This window comes from Salvelinus sp. IW2-2015, linkage group LG5 (genome assembly GCF_002910315.2).
Source record: "Salvelinus sp. IW2-2015 linkage group LG5, ASM291031v2, whole genome shotgun sequence".
In the NCBI taxonomy this organism is placed as follows: domain Eukaryota; kingdom Metazoa; phylum Chordata; class Actinopteri; order Salmoniformes; family Salmonidae; genus Salvelinus; species Salvelinus sp. IW2-2015.
In genome coordinates this window covers 22,129,309-22,155,005 of record NC_036844.1, presented here as the reverse complement: position 1 = coordinate 22,155,005, position 25,697 = coordinate 22,129,309, and the positions used below count along the sequence as shown (strand labels likewise).

The window sequence follows — 25,697 nt, the reverse complement described above, 5'->3', positions numbered from 1 at the left end:
GTCCACTGACTATGCCTTCATATCGCAAACTCTGTTGTTTGTCTACTTTCATCTCATGTTATTAGACTTAAATCTGTAAGCTTTGCAGGCCTTCATTTTACATGGGTGTTCAAAAAAATGTTTTTAAGTCAACAAATTTTCCATCCTCGCAATAACTATCTTTCACATGGACACTGATAAGATCCACAAATGGCTGTATGTGGTATGAATGAAGGACAGGAGAGGTGTTCAAACAGAGGTGCTTAAAGGAAGGCGCACAGGTAGGCCTCATGAAAAACAATGTTTCATATGCTCTTTTTAATCACAGTAATAGGCAGGGATTTGTCAGTCACAGTGAGCTTGATAACGTGAAATAATCCTTTTCATAGCATCATTTTCATATACTGTACATTAAGACAAATCCTTCTACGTTGAGTATTGGAACGCAGTTTACATAACCTGATAATGACTTGATATTTGAGTGCATTCAAAACAAGCCACCTGCAGACAACTTACAAAATGCAATAGTGCATTTGAGGGTTCGTTTTTCTGATGAAAATAGTTATTTGATGCATGGCCTACTATTTCTAACTGGGAAAATAAATTCCTACTTCTTTTGTGAGTAAAATCCTTTTTCCAAAATTGATTTAGGTACATTTTTGTGAAGAGGTATGAGGGTTGTGATATGGGTCATTTAATAGTAAAATCATGTAAGGGATCAATACATTTCTATATTGCTTCCCCAGTATCTGCATGAACCATCAGGCCCAGTGTTTTTGGTTGACCCTGCTGGACAGAAAGAGAAGGAGGAATCGGAACATGCTGCATTCAAATTCAGGTCGTAGTTATTCCATTGTACTGGATCTAATATTAGCATTTTACATACATTCATAAGTGTAATACCTTTTTATGACATACTGTGAAAAACTCTCTTGGCTGCTGGCTCTGTCACTTTCAGACATGCGCAGAGCAGACTGAAAGGGGAAGGGTAGCTCTTGACTTGAACCACAGGGGTTCTCTGTAAAGAGAAAGTAATCCAAAAGGCACAGACACACCCCTTGACTTTCAATTGGCACCGTTGACCTGTATGTATTCTCTCCTGATTGGCTCTGTGGTGCACAGTCTGGCAGTCTGACTAAAGTGCCAGAGGTATGAGGAGAGACACCCTCCTTTGTATTTATGGGAACAAATACTTCCTAACACTTTGGATCCTATTCTTGGACAGTTAGAGGACACAATTCATCAATGCAAAAAAATAAATATTACTAATTACTGTCCGTGAGTAACCTCAACCTTGTGGGTCTGTGGGTGTTTGGGCCAACAAAGTGCAAACTCAATTCTACCACTGAGATAGCCTGCAGAGTTCTGTCATGCTATCCAGGTCTGTGCCCAAACAGTTTGAGCTTCTACTTTTAAAAATCCACCTTTCCAAAAATAAGTCTCTCAATGTTGCCTCTTGTTACAGACACCCCTCAGCCCCCAGCTGCGCCCTGGACACCATATGTGAATTAATTGCCCCCCATTTATCTTCAGAGTTTGCGCTGTTAGGTGACCTAAACTGGGATATGCTTAACACCCCGGCCATCCAACAATCTAAGCTAGATGCCTTCAATCTCACCCAAATTATCATGGAACCTACCAGGTACAACCCCAAACTCAGGCACCCTCATAAATATCACCCTGACCAACCTGTCCTCTAAATACACCTCTGTTGTCTTCAACCAGGATCTCAGCGATCACTGCCTCATTGCCTGTGTCCGTAATGGGTCCGCGGTCAAACGACCACCCTTCATCACAGTCAAACGCTCCCTAAAACACTTCAGCGAGCAGGCCTTTCTAATCGACCTGGCCTGGGTATCCTGGAAAGATATTGACCTCATTCCGTCAGTAGAGGATGACTGGTTATTCTTTAAAAGTGCTTTCCTCACCATCTTAAATAAGCATGCTCCATTCAAAAAATGTAGAACCAGGAACAGATATAGCCCTTGGTTCACTCCAGACCTGACTGCCCTTGACCAGCACAAAAACATCCTGTGGCGTACTGCATTAGCATCGAATATCCTCCGCGATATGCAACTTTTCAGGGAAGTTAGGAACCAATATACACAGGCAGTTAGGAAAGCAAAGGATAGCTTTGTCAAACAGAAATTTGCATCCTGTAGCACAAACTCCAAAAAGTTCTGGGACACTAAAGTCCATGGAGAATAAGAGCACCTCCTCCCACCTGCCCACTGCACTGAGGCTAGGAAACACTGTCACCACCGATAAATCTACGATTATCGAGAATTTCAATAAGCATTTTTCTACAGCTGGCTTTGCTTTCCACCTGGCTACCCTTATCCCGGTCAACAGCTCTGCACCCCCCACAGCAACTTGCCCAAGCCTCCCCCACTTCTCCTTCACCCAAATCCAGATAGCTGATGTTCTGAAAGAGCTGCAAAATCTGGACCCCTACAAATCAGCTGGGCTAGACAATCTGGACCCTCTCTTTCTAAAATTATCCGCCGCAGTTGTTGCAACCCCTATTACTAACCTGTTCAACCTCTCTTTCGTATCGTCTGAGATCCCCAAAGATTGGAAAGCTGCCGCGGTCATCCCCCTCTTCAAGGGGGGGACACTCTAGACCCAAACTGTTACAGACCTATATTCATCCTACCCTGCCTTTCTAAGGTCTTCGAAAGCCAAGTTAACAAACAGATTACCGACCATTTCGAATCCCACCATACCTTCTCCGCTATGCAATCTGGTTTCCGAGCTGGTCATGGGTGCACCTCAGCCACGCTCAAGGTCCTAAACGATATCATAATCGCCATCGACATAGACAATACTGTGCAGCTGTATACATCGACCTGCCCAAAGGCTTTCGACTCTGTCAATCACCGCATTCTTATCGGCAGACTCAACAGCCTTGGTTTCTCAAATGACTGCCTCGCCTGGTTCACCAACTACTTCTCAGACAGAGTTCATGTGTCAAATGGGAGGGCCTGTTGTCAAATGGGAGACTTCTGCCAGTCTCTATGGGGGTGCCACAGGGTTCAATTCTCGGGCCGACTCTTTTCTCTGTGTACATCAATGATGTCGCTCTTGCGGCTGGTGATTCTCTGATCCACCTCTATGCAGACGACACCATTCTGTATACATCTGGCCCTTCTTTGGACACTGTGTTAACTAACCTCCAGACAAGCTTCAATGCCATACAACTCTCCTTCCGTGGCCTCCAACTGCTCTTAAATGCAAGTAAAACTACATGCATGCTCTTCAACCGATCGCTGCCCCCATCTGCCCACCCGCCTAGCATCACTACTCTGGACGGTTCTGACTTAGAATATGTGGACAACTACAAATACCTAGGTGTCTGGTTAGACTGTAAACTCTCCTTCCAGACTCATATTAAGCATCTCCAATCCAAAATTCAATCTAGAATCAGCTTCCTATTTCGCAACAAAGCATTCTTCACTCATGCTGCCAAACATACCCTCGTAAAACTGACTATCCTACCGATCCTTGACTTTTGTCATTTACAAAATAGCCTCCAACACTCTTCTTAGCAAATTGAATGCAGTCTATCACAGTGCCAGCCGTTTCGTCACCAAAGCCCCATATACTACCCACCACTGCGATCTGTATGCTCTCGTTGGCTGGCCCTCGCTTCATATACGTCGCCAAACCCACTGGCTCCAGGTCATCTATAAGTCCTTGCTAGATAAAGCCCCGCCTTATCTCAGCTCACTGGTCACCATAGCAGCACCCACCCGTAGCACGCGCTCCAACAGATATATTTCACTGGTCACCCCCAAAGCCAATTCCTCCTTTGGCCGCCTTTCCTTCCAGTTCTCTGCTGCCAGTGACTGGAACGATATTGCAAAAATCACTGAAGCTGGAGACTCATATCTCCCTCACTATCTTTAAGCATCAGCTGTCAGAGCAGCTTACAGATCATTGCACCTGTACATAGCCCATCCAACTACCTCATCCCCATATTGTTATTTGTTCATATATTTATTTATTTTTGCTCCTATGCACACCAGTATCTCTACTTGCACATTCATCTTCTGCACATCTCACTCCAGTTTTTATTTGCGAAATTGTAATTATTTCACCACTACAGCCTATTTATTGCCTTACCTCCCTAATCTTACTTCATTTGCACACACTGTATATAGACTTTTCTATTGTGCTATTGACTGTACGTTTGTTTATTCCATGTGTAACTCTGTGCTGTTGTTTGTGTCACACTGTGTCACCGCATTCATCGGAAGAAGAAGAGGAATCGTCAGACCAAAATGCAGCGGGGTACGTGTTCATCTTTATTCGCTTAACTGACTGAACACTGAATACAAAATAACAAAAAGAATAGCCGAAACAGTTCTGCAAGGTGCAACCAACACTAAACAGAAAATAACCACCCACAACTAACAGTGGGAAAACAGGCTACCTAAATATGGTTCTCAATCAGAGACAACAATAGACAGCTGCCTCTGATTGAGAACCACACCAGGCCAAACACCTAGAAATACAAAACATAGAACAAAACATAGAATGCCCACCCACATCACACCCTGACCAAACAAAAAATAGAAACATACAAAGCAATGTTGGCGTGACACACTGCTTTGCTTTATCTTGGCCAGGTCGCAGTTGTAAATGAGAACTTGTTCTCAACTGGCTTACCTTGTTGAATAAAGGTGAAATAAAAAAATAAAAAAATACTGTATGTGGGAATGTCTTATGTCCGTCGAACATGTAGTGTTGGTACATGGAATATTCCTCAACTGCATATATCATAAATTGCTATTGCAAATAGAAGTATTATGTTCAACAACTGACATTTTCAGATATTATTTTGACAAACACACTTTGGTGCTTACAATTAATTCTCTATTGTCATAGATTTGGTGGGCACTGTCATCTGTGATCTTTGTGATATGACTTTCTTTAAGCACGTACTGATGAAACTGTCACTTAATATTTTTTTCTTAAAGTCTACAAACATTTACATTTATTCACTCTGTGATAGGGTTGGATCCTATATGCTACTTTTATTATTGTCCTGTAAATAGTTCAGTGCCTATAATTTAGGCTGTGTGTAGAACGGGGCATAAAGGAAATTACCTCTACTAATAAATTACTACTAGATTATAGTGATAAGGAAAACAGCATACAAATTTGGCTTGTGTATTCATTTGCCTATAACTAATCAGAATTCCATTATGTTTACATAAAAAAGAGAATACTTCAAAATGAGAAGATCCTGCCATGGAAAAGACGACTGGGTGGACATAAAGTGGAAAGGAGGGGAAATAACTCACACCATTCAGCAGGACACCTTCAGCTGTGGGGTCTTCGTAATGCAGGTTTGATAGTTATATTTTCAATAATTAATGCTTAGCTGTTATGTGACAATTATGTCAAAAACTCTATTTTATTTTTTGGTGTAGATGGCCAAGGAAGTTGCACAGAACTTCCCCAACATCCCCTCCCAAATTGATATGGAACCTTCAAAAAACACATGGAGCAACTGCGAAAAGAAATGGCTGAGGATATACTAAAAATGTCTGGTATGTAATGACATTTAATTAAAAGTGAATGTAAATTCTTTATTTGTATGTAGTTGTGTGGGACAGCCATATGTTCAGTTCATGCCTATGATTTCAGAGTTCAACAAAGCCAACAACTGCTTCATGTGTGCCACTGATAAAGAACCTGGATGTGGCCCAAAGACTGACTGGGTTAGTAACTTTATTTAACATGTTTATAATCTTTTGACAACAGTGACGGCATGTAAGACAATTTATGATATAACACAATGGATGGCTAATTAGTCATTTGTCATACAACATTGATATTTGATAGTATTTATAACGTGTTACGCTTTGTTTTGATTTAGATTGAATGTTTTGCATGCCAACGGTGGTTCCATGTGCTGTGCCTAGGAATGAAGACAAAAGAGTTCAACAGAGTAAAGAACACAAACTGGAAGTGCAGTCTTTGTTGTTGAAAATGTATGCTATACCCCATCCACACTGAAGAGGCTCTGAAATGTACATCAACCAGGGATAAAGAGTAAGTTAATACAGAAATGTTTCATACTTATTTGAAGTTAAGTGTCTGACATGTTGGAAAATATTAAAGGTCTACAATTTGTTTAATTTGTCAATATTACATTTCTATTCATTGATTTACTGGCCACCATTACTGTGGTTACATGTTCAGTATATGTATTGACCAGCAAACCCACTGCAGCCTACCTCACCAGCTCACTCTCCATCCCTGCTTTGGACAACTAATAGCATGACTCTCGTACTTTGCCCTTTAAAAAAGAAATATATATATTTAATCATGAGCTATTTCTAAATGATTTGGCTGCTGCACCCTGGGAGCTGATTTATCTAGAGGACGATTTAAATCACGCTACAGAATGTTTTATTGATTTGCTCACTGAGGTAATGGACCATCATGCACCAGTAAGAAAGAGTACTGTTGGGGCTCATCCATCTCAATGGATTGATGATGAACTGGGTGAGGCTTTTTCTCAAAGAAACATGGCAAAAGTCTTAGCAGCCAAAGTCAAAATTAGAAATTGATTAACAGAATTATAGAACATTACTTAATTATGCAGTTAAATTGAATCGAAAGAAAAAGTTATTTTACAACAATGCTTTTATTAATTGTAAAAATGATTCTAAAAAGGTATGGAACACAGTTAAGGGCTTACTTGGCACATCTATCTCATCATGCCCATCTAGTGTGGAGGTTGACGGGAGAATAATAACAAAACCAGTTGATATTGCCAAGATTTCAGTGCAGCATTTGATTTAGTGGATTATGAAATAATTTTGACAAAATTAATGCATTATGGTTTTAAGGAGGTAGCTTTGAATTGGGTACAGTCATATCTAACTGACAGGAAACAGTCCACCTATATCAATGGTTAATTTTCGTCCCCTCATGTGTTAAACTGTGGAATACCGCAGGGCAGCTGCCTTGGGCCACATCTTTATTTAATATATACCAACGACCTTCCCTATGTATTAGCTGAAACTCAAGCTACTATATTTGCAGATGATACTACAATTTATGCAGCAAGACAATCAGTTCAACAGGTACAGCAAGATTTACAAGGAGATTTGGAGAATATCAGGGAGTGGGTTTGCCAGAACAAACTTGTTTTAAACACCAAGAAAACCAAAGTTATGTTGGTCTGTTCCACGAGATAAAGGCCAAAACAGCATGGGATACAATTAAGTATGGGAGGAGTACAAATTGAGGAAGTGGCAGAAACCAAATTACTAGGAGTGCAGCTAGACAATTGCTTATCATGGTTGTCTCAAATAACTAATCAATGTAAAAAAAATATTAAAACAGCATGCATAATCAGAAGGATAGCTAAATATTTACCAGGAAAAATTCCTTAAGCAAATAACACAAGCATTAATTGAGAGTCAGGTGAACTACTGTTCTGTGGTCTGGGGAAATGCATCATCAAGTGAAGTTAGGAGGCTGCAGAATTCACAGAACAAAGCAGCAAGGATTGTTTTAAGGTGGAGATATGGTTCTTCTGTTGCAGTCATGCACAATGATCTTGGTTGGTCATCAATCGACAAGATAATTGAAAAAAACATGCTTATTTTATTTCATAATATACATCATTTAAAACGGCCAAGTTCTTTTCACAACAGTATTCAGTTGTTAAGAGACAGACATTCCGTAAATACTAACAATAGATTGTCCAACATCTATGCGTTATCTAGACAGAAAAGAGAAATAGGCAAAAGAACATTTCGATTTAGAGCAATAAAGAAATGGAATAAATTAACTGAGCAAACCAGAAACGTTTCAATACATAAATTTAAACATTATTTTAAAACGATTTAAATATAATACATAGAAATGTTGTGGGACTTTAGTATATGAAGAATCAATATTTTTTACATTGAGTATTTATTGGGTCATTATGTTAGTATATTATGTATGTTTGTAATAGTGTGTTATATGTGAAAATGTGTTCGTATTATAAATTGTATTTGAATGTTTAAGGACTCTTGGAAGATTAGTCCAAAAGAGAATCAAATCAAATCAAATATCATGACTCTCATACTTTGCCCTTTTCCTTTATGGTTGATATTAACGACGAAAGGAGATATTATCTGTCTCTCTCCTATTGCGTACCACTGTTCAATACTGTGGAAAAAACATGGAAAATAAGTACTTAGAACTACCAATTATTATAGATAAATATTAAAGAAAAGGGTAAACACAACACTGGACTGAACCCCGTAATTGTCAAACTAATAATAATGTACAACAATATAGAAGATACATGACTAGAGGTTATGCAATATGGGTGTATATCCACTGCATGCTTCTTAGGTGTGTAATTGACATGACCAAGGAGCTATTGCAAATGTGAAACTATGAAAAATGTACGTTACAGCGCGTGATTTTACAGTAAACAAACAAGAGTGTGCAATATAGAAGGGTAGTCAGCGGACATTAGGTCACATGACCAAGGAGCTATTGAAATTGTACATTTACATTTACATTTAAGTCATTTAGCAGACGCTCTTATCCAGAGCGACTTACAAATTGGTGCATTCACCTTATGATATCCAGATATCCATTGTACATTTTGAAAAATGTATGTAAAACCATGTGAGATGAAAATGGACAAACTAAAGGGTGTGCAATGTGTAGGCCCACTGAGTGGACATTCTGAAACTTGTTGGAAGTCACAGTCACATGACCAAGAGCTATTGAAATTCTAAATTTAGATTTTTTTGTTGTAAAACCATGTGAGATGAAAATGGACAAACTAAAGGTGTGCAATATAGAAGGGTAGTCAGTGACATTCTGAACCTTGTTTGAAGTCACTAGGTCACATGACCAAGGAGCTATTGAAATTCAACATTTTTGAAAAATTCATGTAAAACCATGTGAGATGAAAATGGACAAACTAAAGGGTGTGTAATATGAAGGCCCACTCAGTACACATTCTGAACCTTGTTTGAAGTCACTAGGTCCCACGACCAATGAACTATTGAAATTCAACATTTTTGAAAAATTCATGTAAAACCATGTGAGATGAAAATGGACAAACTAAAGGGTGTGTAATATGAAGGCCCACTCAGTGGACATTCTGAACCTTGTTTTAAGTCACTAGGTCCCACGACCAATGAACTATTGAAACTTTACATTTGGAAAAATTCATGTAAAATCCTGGTGAGATGAAAATGGACAAACTAAAGGGTGTGCAATATAGAAGGGTAGTCAGTGGACATTCTGAACCTTGTTTGAAGTCACTAGGTCACATGACCAATGACCTATTGAAATTTGAATGTAAAAAAGTTTGTACTTTGTTTACGCTCCCTAACTAATTCAACTAGGAATACAAAATGCTGCTCACATTTACACATGTTTATTAGCTTTGGGAAACGAATTAATGTCCAAATCGTGAAAATAAGACCTATGCAATGTTGTGCGCAATTTTTCCAACATCATGACACTTATTTGGAGTCTGTGGCTCAAGTGGCTATTGAGGTTTGAAAGCGCGAATATCCGTCGAATATCCAACTTGAAACTGTCTTTACCTCTGTTGTCTTATCTTATATTTTCATTCGCTTTAATAATGTAGCGATATCGCGGATATCGCGGACATCGCAACAATAAGATACATCATTGATAAGAACACATTTTGGCCAGGACAGCCCACATCTAGGCATATAATAAAACATTTGCTTATTAATTTTAGAAACTAAATCGCGAATTTGCTTGAACACCATAAAGTGGGCGGGATAAGAGGCGTGCACATTTTTCATGTTTATTTTTGGCATCCATATCCGTTCCTCAATCTAATCGATTTGAAAAATTAATTTAAAACGGTTCTTTACAAAACTCTGCCAGCCTTCATAAGTATAAGCTGTAGCTCTCCGCTCGCATTTCACCAAAATGCAGGCCAATGGTATCTCCAACGTAATTTTACCAGAAGTGAAGGACCTAGGGAGAGCGCTGTGCATCATCACCGGGGCGTCCAAAGGATTTGGCCGAACCATAGCGAAAGAGATTTCCCTGTTGCTCAAACCGAGGTCGGTGCTTGTTTTGGCGGCTCGCTCCGATGAGAAATTGCGGGAACTCCAGACAAATTTGGCTTCGTCGGATGCGGGCAGGGCAGGGTTGGTAACTCGTTGTGTTGTCGTAGACCTGGGAATGAAAGAAGGGGTGGAAAGTGTCATCAGGGCGGCGAAAGAGATTTCCTCCGAGGATATTGACCATCTCATACTGATAAACAATGCTGGTAAATTATTCATCCACCTGTTACTGCCTTCCTGCTTGCTTGACTTCCATACGTCTACTAAGTATGACAATTATCCAACAAAGTGTTCAGTTTACAGATTTTCAAATTAGGTCTCATGATTTATACATCTTTAGATACTAATTTATTTATTAATCAAATCTAATTGTATTTGATTGTGCTCATCAAATCTCCCAAAAATTACAATATAGTCGGTCTATACAGCCTAGTAGGCCTAGTCCACACACTGTAATTAAGTGATATAATTCAACCGTTGTATAATCTGACATTTTCCCATTCCCCTCCCCCTCCAGCCTCTCTGGGAGACGTGTCGCGCTATGCCCAGAGCTTCACCAACATGGCGGAGGTGGACTCCTACCTGTCACTCAACGTAAGCTCCGCCCTCAGCCTGACAGCCGGCCTGCTGCAGGTGTTCCCACGACGACAGGGGCTGCGGCGCTGTGTAGTCAACGTGAGCTCGCTGTGTGCCCTGCAGCCCCTCCCCTCCTGGGTGCTGTACTGCACAGGCAAGGCAGCCCGAGACATGATGTTCCGTGTGCTGGCAGAGGAGGAGCCGGACCTCCGTGTACTCAACTATTCCCCAGGTAGCTTTAGGCTATAAACCCCTGATAAATAAAACAATACACATCATGTATACACTCCTGAACTGACCTTTATTACAGTTATACATTTTTTTAAAAGCATATGAAATTGACTTGGTCATCGTTCATGTGTCTGTCAAGAGCCATTCAACCTTCGCCTGGCTGACATGACCCATGTGACTTACAGCGCAGGGTGAGGCTGTGACGACACTGGTCTGGAAAGGAGGCTGTTAATGCGATATATTTGATTGGATCCCTGAAATGTTTTTTTCCCCCTCTAGTTTTTTGGATTTGAAAATCCAACCATTTTAATGGAAGGGGCGGTGCCCTGGGGCTGTGTGTGGGTGTTTGAGTGAGAAAGACAGAGGATAGTCAACCAGTAAAAGCACAGCCCCCTTCATTTTCAATGCATTGTGCCGAGAACATCAGAGCCATTTCAGACTCTGAAGTCAGGAGGACTTCGAGAGTTTGGCATTAGCCAGACTAATTCAACCTGGCATTTGAGATGAAATTAATCCCCAGGTAGTAAGACTACTGATTTTGAAATAGAGCACTGAATGGACTTATTATGGATGTCTTTGACCTATGAACCTAGCTGTGTTAGTCAGGCCTGGGGTCAATTCAATTTCAGTTCAGCTGAAATTTACCCTTGAAACGGATCATCATGACTTTGCACATTCTCACGATATTGCAATTTTTGTCCTTTCTAACATGACCATCCAGTGACCAACCTAGATCCTGTCTCTGTGTTTCTCTAGGTCCCCTGAACACGGACATGCAGGTGGAGGCCAGGGACTGCACGGCAGACCCTGGCGTGAGGAAGTCCTTCTCAGTCATGCTCTCCCAGGGTCAGCTGCTCACCTGTGAAGACTCCTGTGCTAAGCTAATGAAGGTGCTGCTGGAGGATGACTACCCCTCCGGAGCACACCTTGATTTCTATGATCTGTAGGGAGAGAGGGGGGAACTAGAAGACACAGTGGGGCTCAGACTGGAGATGAATATTTCTGGTGTAGGTACAATTTTATAGCCAGAACAACTGGTACTGGTTCAGATTAGTTAGTTCGCTTCAAAGATGGTTTTGGGTTAATAAGATCTGATTCTAAACCTGTTTTGAGTGAACCTTTTACCGAATCAGAAGGAAACATGGAGAAGGAAGGTTGAAGATGTTTCCGTCATCCAAAGCCATAGGCCTACTGTAGTTACTGAGTTTGGCAAACTATCCTGAGTCCATGTTAGGGCCTAACATTCCATCCCATGACAGTACTGTTCTAATTTGCCTTGGAACCTTTGGTACCAAAATAGCATATATTAAAGTACTTTATCTCAAAAAGTTTACTGAACTCTAAACTGTGCATTTTCTGATCTGCCATTTCCTAGTTGTTAGTGGTGCTGATATGCTTGTGTTTGTACGAATGGTCACAGCCTAACAAAACCAATGAAATCAAGTAAAGGCTGCAACTTATTGGTGATTTAACGTAGATTATTTCTTGTTCCTTATATGATCATACGTGTATACTTGAATGGTGCCTTGCATAACCTCTGCTTATATGTAGATCTGTTTTTGTAGTATAGATGTACCATTCAAAATCATTTATATTTATTGAGACCAAATTTACTGCTGTTGAACAGCATAGGAGAAAATAATTGCTTTATCTTCCTGTCTGCACTTTTATTAATGCCTTTGCTTTTTAAGAGTTGTAGCGCTCTACTTGTGGCATTTCATGGAGATATTCCATATGTTTATCAGTGTTGTGGTGAAATCCTGCACAGAGCCTTCACCGTGTGCTACCACTAACTTCTTCATGATTGGTGGGTTCCCTGTGGGACGGTTGAGCTAATGTAGACTAATGCGATTAGCATGAGGTTGTATGTAACAAGAACATTTCCCAGGACATAGACATATCTGATATTGGCAGAAAGATTAACAAGAATTTAAGTTAACAGCACTGTCCAGTTTACAGTAGCTATTACAGTGAAAGAATACCATACTATTGTTTGAGAGTGCAGTTTTGAACATGAAACGTTATTAATAAACAAATTAGGCACATTTTGGCAGTCTTAACCATTTCCCCCCCAAAATGCAATGGTTCATTGGATCAGTCTAAAACTTTGCACATACACAGCTGCCATCTAGTGGCCAAAATCTAAATTGCACCTGGGCTGGAATAATACATTATGGCCTTTCTCTTGCATTTCAAAGATGATGGTACAAAAAAAAGGTGTTTTTTCTTTGTATTATCTTTTACCAGATCTAATGTATTATTCTCCTACATTCCTTTCATATTTCCACGAACTTCAACGTGTTTCCTTTCAAATGGTACCAAGAAAATACATATCCTTGCTTCAGGGCCTGAGCTACAGTCAGTTCGATTTGGGTTGTCATTTTAGGCGTAAATTGAAAAAAGGGGGCCGATCCTTAAGAGCTTTTAAGAGCGCACCAGCTATTAAGGAGGAGGAAGTAAATGTTTCTTCTGTGTGTGTGTGAGCTCTCGGTTGGAGCGACAGACAAACCAACAGTGTATTGGACAGACAGGCAGATGAGAGCAACTGCAAGCCGGAAGTTAACAGCCAAGACCATTCTGTCTGTCGCTCTGTCTCTCCAGTGCTTTACGCTGGAGTGGACTTTTTAGTGTTCAGTGTGGTTGGAAACTGTAAATGCGCTGTTGACATTTTTGTTAAATAGAGTGTGCATTTGAGTACTGTATATTGTTTATAATTGTTGTATTCTCATGTAACCGTATGGATTGATTTGTGTATTGGCTTAAAATAGTTTGGGGACATTTTAAAGGCCTTTTATGTATTGAACCACACACACCCATTAATCTAACCCACTCCCTTTTCACTCTGTCAGGAATACAGATACTTTTGGACACCCAGGCAGATGACTGGATTTGGCTATTTCAGCCATACCTGTTGCTGACAGGTGTATAAAATTGAGCACACAGCCATGCAATCTCCATAGACAAACAATGGCAGTAGAATGACCCATACTGAAGAAATCAGTGACTTTCAATGTGGAACCAACAAGTCAGTTCGTAAAATTTTGGCCCTGCCAGAGCTGCCCCGGTCAACTGTAAGTGCTGTTATTGTGAAGTGCAAACAGCCAAGAGCAACAATGGCTCAGCCGCGAAGTGAAAATCATGTAAAATAACAAAATTCCTGCAGTTTATTTTTATTTGGAAACTAATATTATACTCGTTTGACTGCTTACATTACAGTATTCACAGTTATTCTGCTGTTATGAAGTCAAATGCTTTGTGGAATGATCTTAGATTCACAGATGGTGTTGCATAGTTTTCTACTCAGCTGATCAGTGTTTCATTTCTGCAGCACCAGACCAGTCAGACCTTTGAGTACAACAGGACAAATAGGGTAAATGCTCTGAGCCACTGTCTCAAGTCTCCCATCTTTACCTTCCAAATAACATTTGCCAGGAGCTACATGTGACACACACACAAATCCTATCCTCCTATCCTCCCCCCGCTGCTTTTCTAACTTCTCTTCCCCCTCACCTCTTTCCCACACTCCCACTGTAAACAGTCTGTCTTCACAAGGCTGTGTAATCCCAGAAGCATCCTTGCTTCGTTTAGGTGGTGTTCTTTCAGAGTATTAAATCACCCTGTGAAGTGAAAGGGAAAATATGACCCATGCAGCATATATTCAAAATCTGTCATTGTCAAGTCCTGGTTTGTTTAGACAGGATATTACAGCATTCTATAAATCATGACATTCAATTAGGTTTTATTGTTTGGTATTAAATAGGGCTATCCTATATAACTACAAATTACAGAACAATGTATTTAATTACACTTGACCATTCTTCATATATGACAGTCTTGCTGTCCTTGAGATGTATATATTTTGACAAAAGGGAGAAAGGGACACTGAATGAGAGGAAAGTGTGAACAGCCAATGTGAATGAGCCAGACACAGATATCAGAGAAGAGCAAACTGCAGACTGTGGTACTGACAGATATGGTAGCTAGAGTGAGAACAAAAGCAACAGAGAGAAGTGTTTGATCAGGCCTCTTCAAAGTCAGTTGCCTCCTACCTCCCCAAACAGAGACAGACAGACACAGCTGCCAGACCAAAATACCCCTGGGGCCTGGCCTCAACCAACCACAAAGAAGGGGATGACATCCAGGCAGACCTGTACAACTCTCCCCCCTATGGAGTAAGCCTTCCCAGGACTTCCACTCTCAAGGCCCTAGACTCCCACAGCCCCCCCCCCACACACAGATGGTACAGTCCCAGGAAGGCCAGTCTATTTTTGGAGGGTGGGGTCAGGTGCTGAATGTTTTTGAATCGCACTCCAGCCAGCACTACTCCTTCTCCCTCTCTTTTTAACCTCTATCTGTGAGCTGTTCCAGTCTTGTCCACTTGGTAATGACCCTGGATATGGACAACGTAGAGGTGTTTGATGCTGGGGAGAAGGGCAGGGGTCTTAGGACCACCAAAGACCTTTGGGCTGGGGAGGTAGTGTTCGCTGAGCCCAGCTTCGCTGCAGTGGTCTTCGACAGGTAGGGCCCAATGCATGGAGATTTGAGTCATAATGGCAAAATCTCTCAGTGGCATGCACACATCCATTATTTCTCAGTAATAAAGCCAAATTGAATGCACAAATGATACCTACATGGTTCCTGTATCAATGCATATCTTTAACAATTTGAGATTGTGGTTCTTTTTATTTAAAAAAATACATCCATTCTGCTATGTCTTTGACAGGTAGGGCCTGATTCATGGTGGCCATGTATAGTATTGGTATCTCATAGTGGCATGAGCATATAGTTACTCCTCAGGTGCTGGGTTAAAAAGGTTACCTGCTGTTCAAGTATTAATGTAAATCATTTTAATATGTTTAATATTACAACCAAACAAAATATTATTGAAATAAATTGTAGTTCAGTTTGTCCAAAACTTCACATCCTGTTTAAATGCTTGCAGATAGTCATGTTGACACACTTTCAGTAATGTGCAGTAAAGTGATGTCACATTGTGTGTCCTTTGCCTCCAAGAGTGCAAAATTCATGATTCAGCATTATTCTTCCCAAAGTGTACTTCCCAAAATTGTGGCTTTTCACAAAGAAAAACGTCAGCATTAGAGCGGATTGTTCAGCTCATCGTGCAGACTTGTATGATTTGAGAGGTCCTCAGCACTGGGTTCAATGTTGGGTATAGTGTAGTAGGTGCCCAAGCTTTGTAAATCAACATGGAGCTAGTGTAAATGACGTCACGGTGCTTGCTTAGCGAGTACCACTTCATCCCGATTCAGCCCACACCTGACGCAAACTCGGGACCTCTGCCTTGCTAGCACACGTGACCGCCCTCCTGAAGCGCCTTACCAGTCAGCGCCACGCGAAACGCTAGATATTCGCAGGTGCAGGCCGAGGAGTAACTTTCACACATATGTTACACTAGATCATAAAAAGAATCCCATGTTTTTACCAGGCAGGATTCACTCACTGTCAATGTTTTTGGTCCAGCCCTGAACCTTTTGATGGAGGAATAGCAGGCTGTAAAAAAAAAAAATGCGGGCTCTGAAATAAAATTGCAGGCTGTTAAATAAAAAAAATAAAAAAACACCTGTGTTCCTTTGGACCATGTGCTCACCGCGAAACCAGCGGTCCGGCTGTTTGACTTTGCACCCACCGGTTTATATAGCCAGTGGGGCACGTTGAATTTGTTTTCGCGCATGACTCGTTAGAAGGAGCTTTGACAAAACCGCACAAAATGACTGGCGGAAATTAATTGAATGCATTTGTGATATTCTTCCTATTAATTTGGCTCCAGCCTTCACAAAGAAAAACGTCAGCATTAGAGCGGATTGTTCAGCTCATCGTGCAGACTTGTATGATTTGAGAGGTCCTCAGCATTGGGTTCAATGTTGGGTATAGTGTAGTAGGTGCCCAAGCTTTGTAAATCAACATGGAGCTAGTGTAAATGGGATTTTTATTTTACCTTTATTTAACCATGTAGGCCAGTTGAGAACAAGTTCTCATTTACAACTGCGACCTGGCAAATATGAGCAATTATGACCCAATTCCTGAACGCTAAGAGCTGCATTCTTGCTGTCCTACCAACTGCTAGTTCTTATATGGCCCCACACTGGTCCTGCAGCATAAGCAGGCATATCGGTGACCAGCATTCCAGCAGATATAGAGACCGTGACCTCTCACTACACACACACACAAACAGAGTGCACTGAACTGAAAGTGTGGTCTTATTCATGGACCATCCAACTGTACAGTAGTAGATGGAGGTTTAACAAGATTGATACACTGTATATTGTAATACCCGTTTGTGTGTTTGTTGCTTATCTACAACACGTCACCACCAAAGTGACATATACTTTCCCCCCTACCCAACGTCTTACTAAAGAGCAGACGTACATGGGCTTTGCTAGGATTTGAGAAAAGGAATTTTAACAGCTAAATGCACCAACCTGGTGCACTTTGAGATGAACATTGAGAGATTATATCAACTAAGAATGAAAAGCCAATACCATATAAATACAAGACATTCAGGTAACTCAGTAGCTACTGTGGGTCTCTACTCTGGAACACATACATCTACAGCGTATTGCGAAAAACCTCCATACCACTCAAACTTTAAACATAGACTCTGACCTGTTCAATGACCCAAACTGCTTAAAGAAAATATCATAATAATCCAATGACTCAGTTCACTTTCAAAGGAGAGATGTGCCAGACCTTCACAATGTCGAAGTACAGTGCATTCCACTGAATACATGCATTTCAGTACTATATTTACTCCAATATTAACACATTTATTTTAAAATAGGGATATCATTGACCATCACACTATTTTGTTTTCCATTTTAGGACCCTAGGCGTATCGGAAACAAATCTGTCAAAATTATGTTATGACGCTTTTGAATCTGGCCTTATAAATAACACAAAGATGTCAAATCAGGTAATGATTTACCTGATTTAAATCTGAATTAAATATGCTTTCAAGTGATTGAAATGTATCAGACAGGTATTGGAAAATTCAGGAAAGCAGAAGGAAGATCATCAGGCAGTCATTTCATATTTCTTAGAAAAGAAGATCACATGTGTTCCTGAAGCTTTTCAGCATGCCAACAATCAGTGCAGGCATTAACAAACTAGTTATTTCTTATTAGACACACTCCCAGACACCCATGGGATAAACTGTTTACACACACAAGCCCATTGCTCGTCTTCAAGATGTGGCAGTTTATTTTAAGCAACCGCTGTTTAGTATTATGTTTTTGGCATTGCTGTGTCACTTACACATCTTTCTAGACCTATTCTAAAACTTTTTGCAGACCTTGGGTTAAAATTGTTCTAGAGGGTCTAGCCTACACAGTAATGTCCAGAGCAGTAGGACATGTTTATCCAGGAATATTGAATGTGTGCCACAAATGTTCTATTTTTATATACAAAAACATATTGTACTCACCGGCCTTCACCTTAAGGCAAAGTTCAGAGATCAAGGAAGTTGTGTACAACATGAATGTTCAGAAAGTAGGTTTGAATGCTGCTAGATTATTATTATTATTGATTTTTTTTTTTTTTTAGGAAGTCTGGCCTCATGTATTGTGATTTTTTTACTTTAGAAATTAGATCTCGGGTACCTGTTTGTTGGCACATCAGAGGGAGTGAAAGCTGGGACAAGTCAGGTGCCTGTCTACATGGGCGTTTTAAGAATGTTGTTGTTGAGGGGCCCCCCCTTGAGGGGACGTTATGTTTATCCAACAATTGAAAATATGTATTTTATGTACGTTTTTATTTTGAGGAATTTATTCAATATATAGGCTGTATAAAGTGGGGGCCCCTAGGCAGCTGGGGCCCGTTTCAATTGAAAACTATGAAACTACAGGCACAATCACAAAGAGAATTACAGTATGCATTGTTTTAAGGTAACTTTGTTGTTGTCCACATTGTTTAAATATTTTGATGTGTGCTTGATGTTCAACTGTCATAGGTAGAGTAAATCATGTACTCAGTTTACTGAACAACTAAGCGCCTTTATAATAAGGCGACAGAAATATAGGCTAGTTCTCATATGACTAGTAGACCAAGACCTTTCACCATAAATAGCTAAAGTCCTCCCAGCTATGGATGAGGCTAATAGCTTAGCCACTGAACCCCACAAATATAAATATACATATATATATATGCAGTGATATAATGGTGGAGCTCGATAAGTACATGGAATGACAGTGGAAACATTCTCAGATGAAGTACAAAGAGTTTGAGAGAAAGAGGGATGAAGCAGAGAGAGAGAGATGAAAATGAGAGAGACGTGTGGAAGGTGTGTGGAGAATGTCATCATGTTTCTGTAATGTCATCTCAGAATAGCCCATTATGTAAATATATCACACAAGTAATACGAGCCAATATTTTTGGGATATGTATGATGACACTGAAAAAGGGTGAGGGGAAACAAGAGGATAGCCATGAAAGACCTATAAAAAAAAGGAAAGATGATGAGGTAAGGAGTATCATCCACTGGTTATTGCCTTGCTTTGTTCATATCTAGCCCATATGAAATGATAGTTAAAGTACCAAGGATAGGAGGGAGCATGACTGCAACAGGGTTTAACTACAAGAGTGCCAGGGGGCTGGGCAACCATAAGAAATCATGACCTCTAACCCTCCCCCCAGTCTGTCTCAGCAGGTGTGCCATAGCTGCTTCCGTCGCCAGGCCAACCTGCACCGCTGCGCCCAGTGTAAATTCGCCCACTACTGTGACCGAACCTGCCAGACTGCATGCTGGGATGAGCACAAGCAGGAGTGTGCCGCCATCAAGAAGTACGAAAAGGCTCCTAATGAGAATGTACGGTAAGGAGGCAAGGAGGGAGAGGGTGAAGGGAGGGTGAGGAGAATGAGAGAGAGTTAAAGAGAGGAGGTGGAGGAGGAGGAAAAGGGGAGTAGGAAGAGAATGGAGGGAAAGGGGAAGTGGAAGAAATACTGTGGTGGGTTGTCAATGCCTTAGCATTATAGAGTTAAATCAACTTGCCAACTCTCCCTGTTCCTCTCCAGTCTTACTGCCCGTGTGCTGTGGCGCATACAGAAGGACACAGGCATCGTGTCGGACGGCCAGCTGACTTCTGTGGACCAGCTGGAGGACCACGTGGCCGACATGCTCGCTGATGACTTCAAAGAGCTCGAGATCGACATGCAAAACTTCCAGGACTACTGTCCCAAAACCAGGCATGGCAAGGAGTACATCTCACACATCTTTGGCATAGTACGTATCACTGAGTTAGTCATCTTACCATCCAGTTCTCAAACGTTTGCACAGTACATATAAGATCACTGGTTAATCTATTATGACTATAGTATGTGTTATTTTACTCTATGTACTGTGAGGTATTGTCATCATTAACCTCTCCCTCTATCATTCATTCTCTCTCCACTTTGTTTCTGGCATTCTCATTCCATCTGTCCCTCTCCCTCCATCTGTAGATCAAGTGTAATGGCTTTACTCTGAGTGACCAGAGGGGTCTGCAGGCAGTGGGAGTGGGTCTGTTCCCTAACCTGTGTCTGGTCAACCACGACTGCTGGCCCAACTGTACTGTCATCCTGAACCATGGCAAGTATGTATCCCGAGAGAGAAAGATAGTGAGATTTATATGTGATTTGTAAACTTTATGACTGCATCTTCTCTTCCAGTCAGTCAACTCTGAACGCAGCCTACCACTCTAAAAGGAGGTGGGTCTGCCTGTCTGCTTTGAGCTAACGTCTAACCTTTGAACCTTGAACAGCCGATCCTCAAAGATCTCTTCAACACCTGTTATAAACCTCTATCACTGGATGATAGTGAGGAAGTAAAAACAGAACTGTACCAAATTACACTCATGCATTCTAACCTTGACTGTTACATTGATGTGATTTTCCCTATATTTCTAAAAATATATATTTGTTAGTAGCCTACAGGACTATTTTGCTCAGTGAACAAGATCAAAAGATTAATTGTCATAAGTCTCAAATTTAACCCCTAGGAGGGAAAAACTAAATATGAAACTCAACAAATTGGGTCTAACTAAAACATATCGCATGGTTTGTTTAGCTCCCAGTAGGACTGAGTTGCTGTCCTGCTTAGGGCTTTGTTGAGTGGAGTGTGTCTATTGTGAGAGACTGTGTTCCATTTCAGTCATCTACCTTAATATTACTTCAAAACATCCCATCATAACAAGAATGCATTAGAAAAAAACCATTTAGACTGCTTGCATTGTGTTGGTGATGACCTGATGTGTTATTGGTCATCTGTCAGTGCAAAATGTTTCTTCAAGTTGAGGGAAATGGAAACCCCCACGGTCTCTGCAAGCCGTGGGGGTTGTCGATGTTTCTCTAAAGCTTAATTTATTGCTCATCAGGAGCCAACAGTCCAAGAAGTTATAGAACTCTGAACGATCAATATAACCTTCTCTGAACTTTGAGCAGCCAGGATTATCCAATCAGTGATGTTTATGTTTGCTGACTGGCAAATGAAGGCTTCACAGTTTCCTATCTCCAAAAGGCTGCCATGTACCTGGCAAACTATGTCAATGCAATAGCTTTCCTGCACTTTTGCTATCGTAGCAATTGAGGGAACATTTGTAGGATGGCTTGAACTCAGTCACAGCCCTACCCTAACAGGGAAAGCACACTACCACCTTTGCCATAAAAGATCCATAGACCTCCTAGGGGCTACACTACCCCTTTACCCTCCCCTATGGTTACTCCCATGACATCAACTTCTCTAGGGCCTGTTCTATGGTCCAGCATGTGACATTTAGAGCTGATCCTAGAGCAGCCGGTACACTAAGGCCCATGGCTAACCATGCCGCCCTGCTCCCCCAGGATTGAGCTGCGTGCGCTGAGTAAGATTGCTGAGAACGAGGAGCTGACGGTCGGCTACGTGGACTTCCTGAATGTGTCAACGGACCGCCAGCGCACCCTGAAGCATCAGTACCACTTTGACTGTACCTGTCAAACCTGCAGCGAGCACCTCAAGGATGACCTAAAGATGGCTGCCAAGGAGACCGACGGAAACAAGGTGGGGAAAGTAGTGGCGGGTTAAGGACAAGGTTGGTGTCAATTCCTTCCATTCCAAACAATGGGCTTCTGGGTCCCTGGACCCTGCCATACCCACACTCACGTTGGGCATGTAACTCTAGCAAGCAGATGGGCACCGCGCAGCGTATAATCAGAAGCACATTTTAAAATGATCATACATCCGAGGGCCCAGTGGCCTAAAACACTTCAGCCTAGTTACTATTCAGTTGAGTCAAGTTCCATGCTTCCCCTCACCCTTAACTCAATTGTGCTTCACATGATCCCCACCCTAAACATCAGCTGAGACCATAATACATGTAGCAGTTGATAAGAAAAAGTTATTCTGGTTATCTGTGATTTGGTCACCTGATGCTGAATTCCAATTGATTGAGACATTGCTAAATCCTATGACTAACTCCCTCAGCACGACCACGTCTTTAGACACGGGTCAATGACATACATTATATATCCATGTATAGGCATTGACAATTAGGTCACCAGGTGTGTGACTACTTACTGGACCAACACGTTGAACAACATGTCCTTCAATGAAACATCAAGTTGTGGCTGTCACTTGTGGTTGTCTGCAGTAGTGCATTTGTCATGAGCTTTATTTTACTTTCAATGATCAGGAGTGAATGATGTGCATGTTCCCTAAATAGTCCTACACTAACACTTGTTTAAACTATTCTCAGCCCTCTGATGAACTGGTAAAGGAGGTACAGGAGTTCAGTTTGGAGTGCTTGGCCAAGGTTGAGGCAGCTCGCACTGCTGGCAACTTCCATGAGGTAACAATCCCATCCTTCACCATTAGGAACGGCTTTGGAGCTTCATAAATAACCACTTCTTGCCCATATTACTCTCCCTCTATAGGTGGTGAAGCTGTGTCGTGAGTGTCTAGACAAACAGGAGCCCGTGTTGGGTAACACACACCTGTACCATCTGCGTATGCTGAGTACAGCCAGTGAGGTGCTGTCCTACCTGCAGTTCTTCTCAGAGGCTGCAGAATACGCAGGCAGACTGGTGGAGGGCTACATGTGAGTGATGGGGAAAGGAGACCAATGTGCCCATAAGATTAGCATGTCTAGCATTGAAATCACATTCCTTTCACTTAGCCTTAACTAAATCTTTATCCCCGAGCAGGAAGTTGTACCACCCAAATAATGCTTATTTGGGCATGGCCACCATGCGGGCTGGTGTGACCCACTGGCACGCAGGGCTCATCAAGGTTGCCCATGAAATGATCTGCAAGGCCTACGCCATCCTCATGGTCACCCACGGACCCAACCATGCCATTACCAAGGACCTTGAGGTACCGAATACCTTAAGGTCATTAACTTTTTGATTTAAACAAAGGCAGCCCTGTTCAGTAGAGGACAATGTTAGATTAAATAGAAATGTGTAGAATGTCTGGTAGTGTTAACTCAATTGCTACCAGACTTTTGACCCCTGACTTGTTTCCTAGTCAATGCGTATGCAGACTGAGATGGAGCTGAGGATGTTCAAGCAGAATGAGCATTCTACCACGGCATGAGAGGCTGCCCTGCAGAACAAGCCCATGGCTGAAGCAATCAGTGTTGAGGACAACATAAAGGCCCTCAGCCACAAGCAATGAGCTTCTGTAGACACAGCATTTCAAGGGTATGAGAGTAGTCACCAAATCTACCCAGAAGTATCACTGTTCTCACATTGAAAGTGGGTTACACAAGTTTTGCAACAGCTAGATATTCTGTTGGAATATATGTAGTTAAGTTCCTGCTTTTAACATTGAGATTTCCATCTGTATGAACTACAATATACAAGGAGGCCTCATCTACATCTGTAAGGCTCAAAGTACATGTGAATTCATGATTGCTCCCACCTTTATGCTAGTAAACATTGAATCAGTGTACCAACCATGTGCCTAAGTACCATGTGAAATATTGAATGTAAGAGGTAATAAAAGTGAAAATTGATAGTGTCATCTAGTGCTATATACTGCAGCTCAAGCTAAAGAGAAATGTTATAGACAAACCACAGAGTCAAAATACACTTCCTTCATTTATTCAAAGAGGGTTGAGATCCCTAGATGCGCTTGCTTATCCTCTTGTAGACGATGGGGCCCAGCGTCATCGTCTGGAAAGGCACACAGATTAGGGTCTACAGCAGTTACATTTTGCTACAGTTCCAACCCATGCTGGTTCAACAACCACATACTTACAGCGATAATGGTGTCCCCATTGAATTCAGTGACAGACTCAATGCCCTTCAATGAGACCATTAGCTTGTTCCCAACCAGATTCACCGTAGACTGGGGAAGGGCAAAGGAGTCAGTGCATGACATGTAGGAGTAAAACTGCACTACAGCTTGTCATAAGCAGGTTTAACACCAATCATAAAATTAAACAGCTGATGTTGGAGAGAAACTTCATTGAGGGCAACCAGACTTTTGCACCAGCACTAAGGAAACAGCTTATCATGTGCAAAAGTTGAACTGGAAAGAGTAGCTGCATACTTTAGCCCTCAAACACCATAATAGCCCACCCATGTTATTTATAACGCAAATACAAGTTAACCAATGTTCAGGTGTGCCCACAAGGCCAAGTAATTGCAGGCATGACTAGTTGACCAACTCACCTTTATCTTCTCTCCAGTCAATGTCTCCAGCTCAGCCTCCTGGCCGACCGTGAACGAGTTGACCATGACCTTGGTGCCTGTGGTCACGGTCACTTTGAAGTGGTCTCCATTCTGCTCAATCTCCGACACGCTCTTGATGTCCTTGCCCTTCTGGATGAGATCATCTGGCAAACCTAAGTGTTGAGGAGGAACATGTTAAAAGGGGTTGGCAGTACACATTTTACTACATATACAAACTATGACTACTTATTTAAAACTTAGTACATTTTACTTTTCAGCCTATAGCCTTTCGCAATGGTGTGCAGGTTCTCTTTGGATTACACCTCTATGCTTTTCAATTTGGGAATTTGTAGTCAAGACAACATCTTTAGATTTAAGAATAACCGTAGCACCATAGTTAAGATGAGAAACCCAACCGACCTAGCAGTATTTTTGGGTGTAGGGGTTATGCTATTGGTTACAAATAACCATTGAGCTAAAGTGCAAAGAGTACCTTAACTGACATAGCTAATCTTACAGCTGCATGTGGGTGAAGGACATCCAGTACAGCACTTTAAGTGGCCATCAAACTATTGTAGAGGTTTAAGTTATAGCAGAATTTGCTATAAATAAGTCCAAGTTTTAAACTCAAATTGAGCTGTAAAAAGACTAATTCCAGAACATTATATTGATTGTCAAAATTAGGTAAGCAAAGAATTAATGGCAACTGTATAGATTGTATTGGTATGTTCAGGGAGCAGAGTGACAAAGTTTAAACAAAGATAACAAAAAGTTAACTGACCAACTATGACAGCCCACTAAATATTGTTTTGCCAATTTATATTGTTGATGTTCTGTTGAAAGTCAGAAATTGGCTTATCTATCCTTATAAAAGTGTGACAGTGAAAATTGAGAAGATAGCACCACAGAACAAAATACTAACTGTTTGCACATTCATAAGAGGCTGTTTTATACTGTCTATGATAAGAGCATAGCCCTATTAATAGTTTGTTACTTACCAATTGCCTTCATGAAAGGCTCAAAATTCTCCTGAGATTCAAGCTGATATTTCCCAGTGAATGCCATCGTGAACTAAAGAGCGGATGGAATGTAGGAGACCCTTCTACCTCTATATACCAAAGACCGGGGTAATTATTAACCAACAGATAGATACATCAGGTGACTTAATTACTACGTGGCCATCAG

At 41.2% G+C, this 25,697-nt stretch overlaps 3 protein-coding genes and 2 long non-coding RNA genes across 7 annotated transcripts; 3 read left to right on the top strand and 2 right to left on the bottom strand.

The window, feature by feature from the left end:
- Nucleotides 1–5,361: 5,361 nt before the first annotated feature.
- LOC139027753 (uncharacterized) lies at nucleotides 5,362–5,953 on the top strand. The gene is made up of 3 exons (XR_011479890.1): nucleotides 5,362–5,537; nucleotides 5,635–5,708; nucleotides 5,867–5,953. It is a non-coding gene; the product is annotated as an uncharacterized lncRNA (long non-coding RNA).
- A 1,635-nt stretch (nucleotides 5,954–7,588) lies between these two features.
- LOC139027754 (uncharacterized) lies at nucleotides 7,589–14,470 on the bottom strand. 2 transcript variants are annotated; one of them, XR_011479894.1, is made up of 2 exons: nucleotides 14,382–14,470; nucleotides 7,589–10,893 (listed from the first exon to the last, which is right to left on the bottom strand). It is a non-coding gene; the product is annotated as an uncharacterized lncRNA (long non-coding RNA). The 2 variants fall into 2 exon arrangements; XR_011479893.1 differs by lacking the exon at nucleotides 14,382–14,470 and adding an exon at nucleotides 11,601–11,687.
- LOC111964058 (sepiapterin reductase) lies at nucleotides 9,925–12,331 on the top strand. The gene is made up of 3 exons (XM_023987740.2): nucleotides 9,925–10,270; nucleotides 10,582–10,872; nucleotides 11,628–12,331. Exons 1-3 carry the CDS (start codon nucleotides 9,925–9,927, stop codon nucleotides 11,816–11,818), a joined length of 828 nt encoding a protein of 275 aa, XP_023843508.1. The 3' UTR covers nucleotides 11,819–12,331.
- A 653-nt stretch (nucleotides 14,471–15,123) lies between the features above and the next one.
- Nucleotides 15,124–23,851, top strand: LOC111964056 (histone-lysine N-methyltransferase SMYD1-like). Of its 2 annotated transcripts, XM_023987736.2 has the most exons (10): nucleotides 15,126–15,389; nucleotides 19,521–19,697; nucleotides 19,899–20,106; nucleotides 20,325–20,455; nucleotides 20,532–20,570; nucleotides 21,702–21,897; nucleotides 22,592–22,684; nucleotides 22,770–22,933; nucleotides 23,040–23,208; nucleotides 23,362–23,851. In XM_023987736.2, the coding sequence occupies exons 1-10, from the start codon at nucleotides 15,256–15,258 to the stop codon at nucleotides 23,428–23,430; spliced, it is 1,380 nt and encodes a 459-aa protein (XP_023843504.1). In that variant the 5' UTR covers nucleotides 15,126–15,255; the 3' UTR covers nucleotides 23,431–23,851. The 2 variants fall into 2 exon arrangements, with proteins under 2 accessions (XP_023843505.1, XP_023843504.1); XM_023987737.2 differs by lacking the exon at nucleotides 20,532–20,570 and having other exon boundaries at nucleotides 15,124–15,389.
- A 72-nt stretch (nucleotides 23,852–23,923) lies between these two features.
- On the bottom strand, nucleotides 23,924–25,618 carry LOC111964059 (fatty acid-binding protein, liver-type). The gene is made up of 4 exons (XM_023987741.2): nucleotides 25,511–25,618; nucleotides 24,513–24,685; nucleotides 24,097–24,186; nucleotides 23,924–24,011 (listed from the first exon to the last, which is right to left on the bottom strand). Exons 1-4 carry the CDS (start codon nucleotides 25,575–25,577, stop codon nucleotides 23,961–23,963), a joined length of 381 nt encoding a protein of 126 aa, XP_023843509.1. The 5' UTR covers nucleotides 25,578–25,618; the 3' UTR covers nucleotides 23,924–23,960.
- Nucleotides 25,619–25,697: the final 79 nt, after the last annotated feature.

Bases quoted from the DNA above. Each gene is read 5' to 3' on its own strand.
- LOC111964058 (XM_023987740.2), top strand. From the start codon at position 9,925: ATGCAGGCCAATGGTATCTCCAACGTAATTTTACCAGAAGTGAAGGAC. The intron at 10,271-10,581 runs GTAAATTATTCA...CTCCCCCTCCAG, and splicing joins CATACTGATAAACAATGCTG to CCTCTCTGGGAGACGTGTCG. The intron at 10,873-11,627 runs GTAGCTTTAGGC...GTGTTTCTCTAG, and splicing joins TGTACTCAACTATTCCCCAG to GTCCCCTGAACACGGACATG.
- LOC111964056 (XM_023987736.2), top strand. From the start codon at position 15,256: ATGACCCTGGATATGGACAACGTAGAGGTGTTTGATGCTGGGGAGAAG. The intron at 19,698-19,898 runs GTAAGGAGGCAA...GTTCCTCTCCAG, and splicing joins GCTCCTAATGAGAATGTACG to TCTTACTGCCCGTGTGCTGT. The intron at 23,209-23,361 runs GTACCGAATACC...CTTGTTTCCTAG, and splicing joins CCATTACCAAGGACCTTGAG to TCAATGCGTATGCAGACTGA.
- LOC111964059 (XM_023987741.2), bottom strand. From the start codon at position 25,577: ATGGCATTCACTGGGAAATATCAGCTTGAATCTCAGGAGAATTTTGAG. The intron at 24,686-25,510 runs GTAAGTAACAAA...CTCAACACTTAG, and splicing joins GCCTTTCATGAAGGCAATTG to GTTTGCCAGATGATCTCATC. The intron at 24,012-24,096 runs GTAAGTATGTGG...GTGCCTTTCCAG, and splicing joins ATGGGGACACCATTATCGCT to ACGATGACGCTGGGCCCCAT.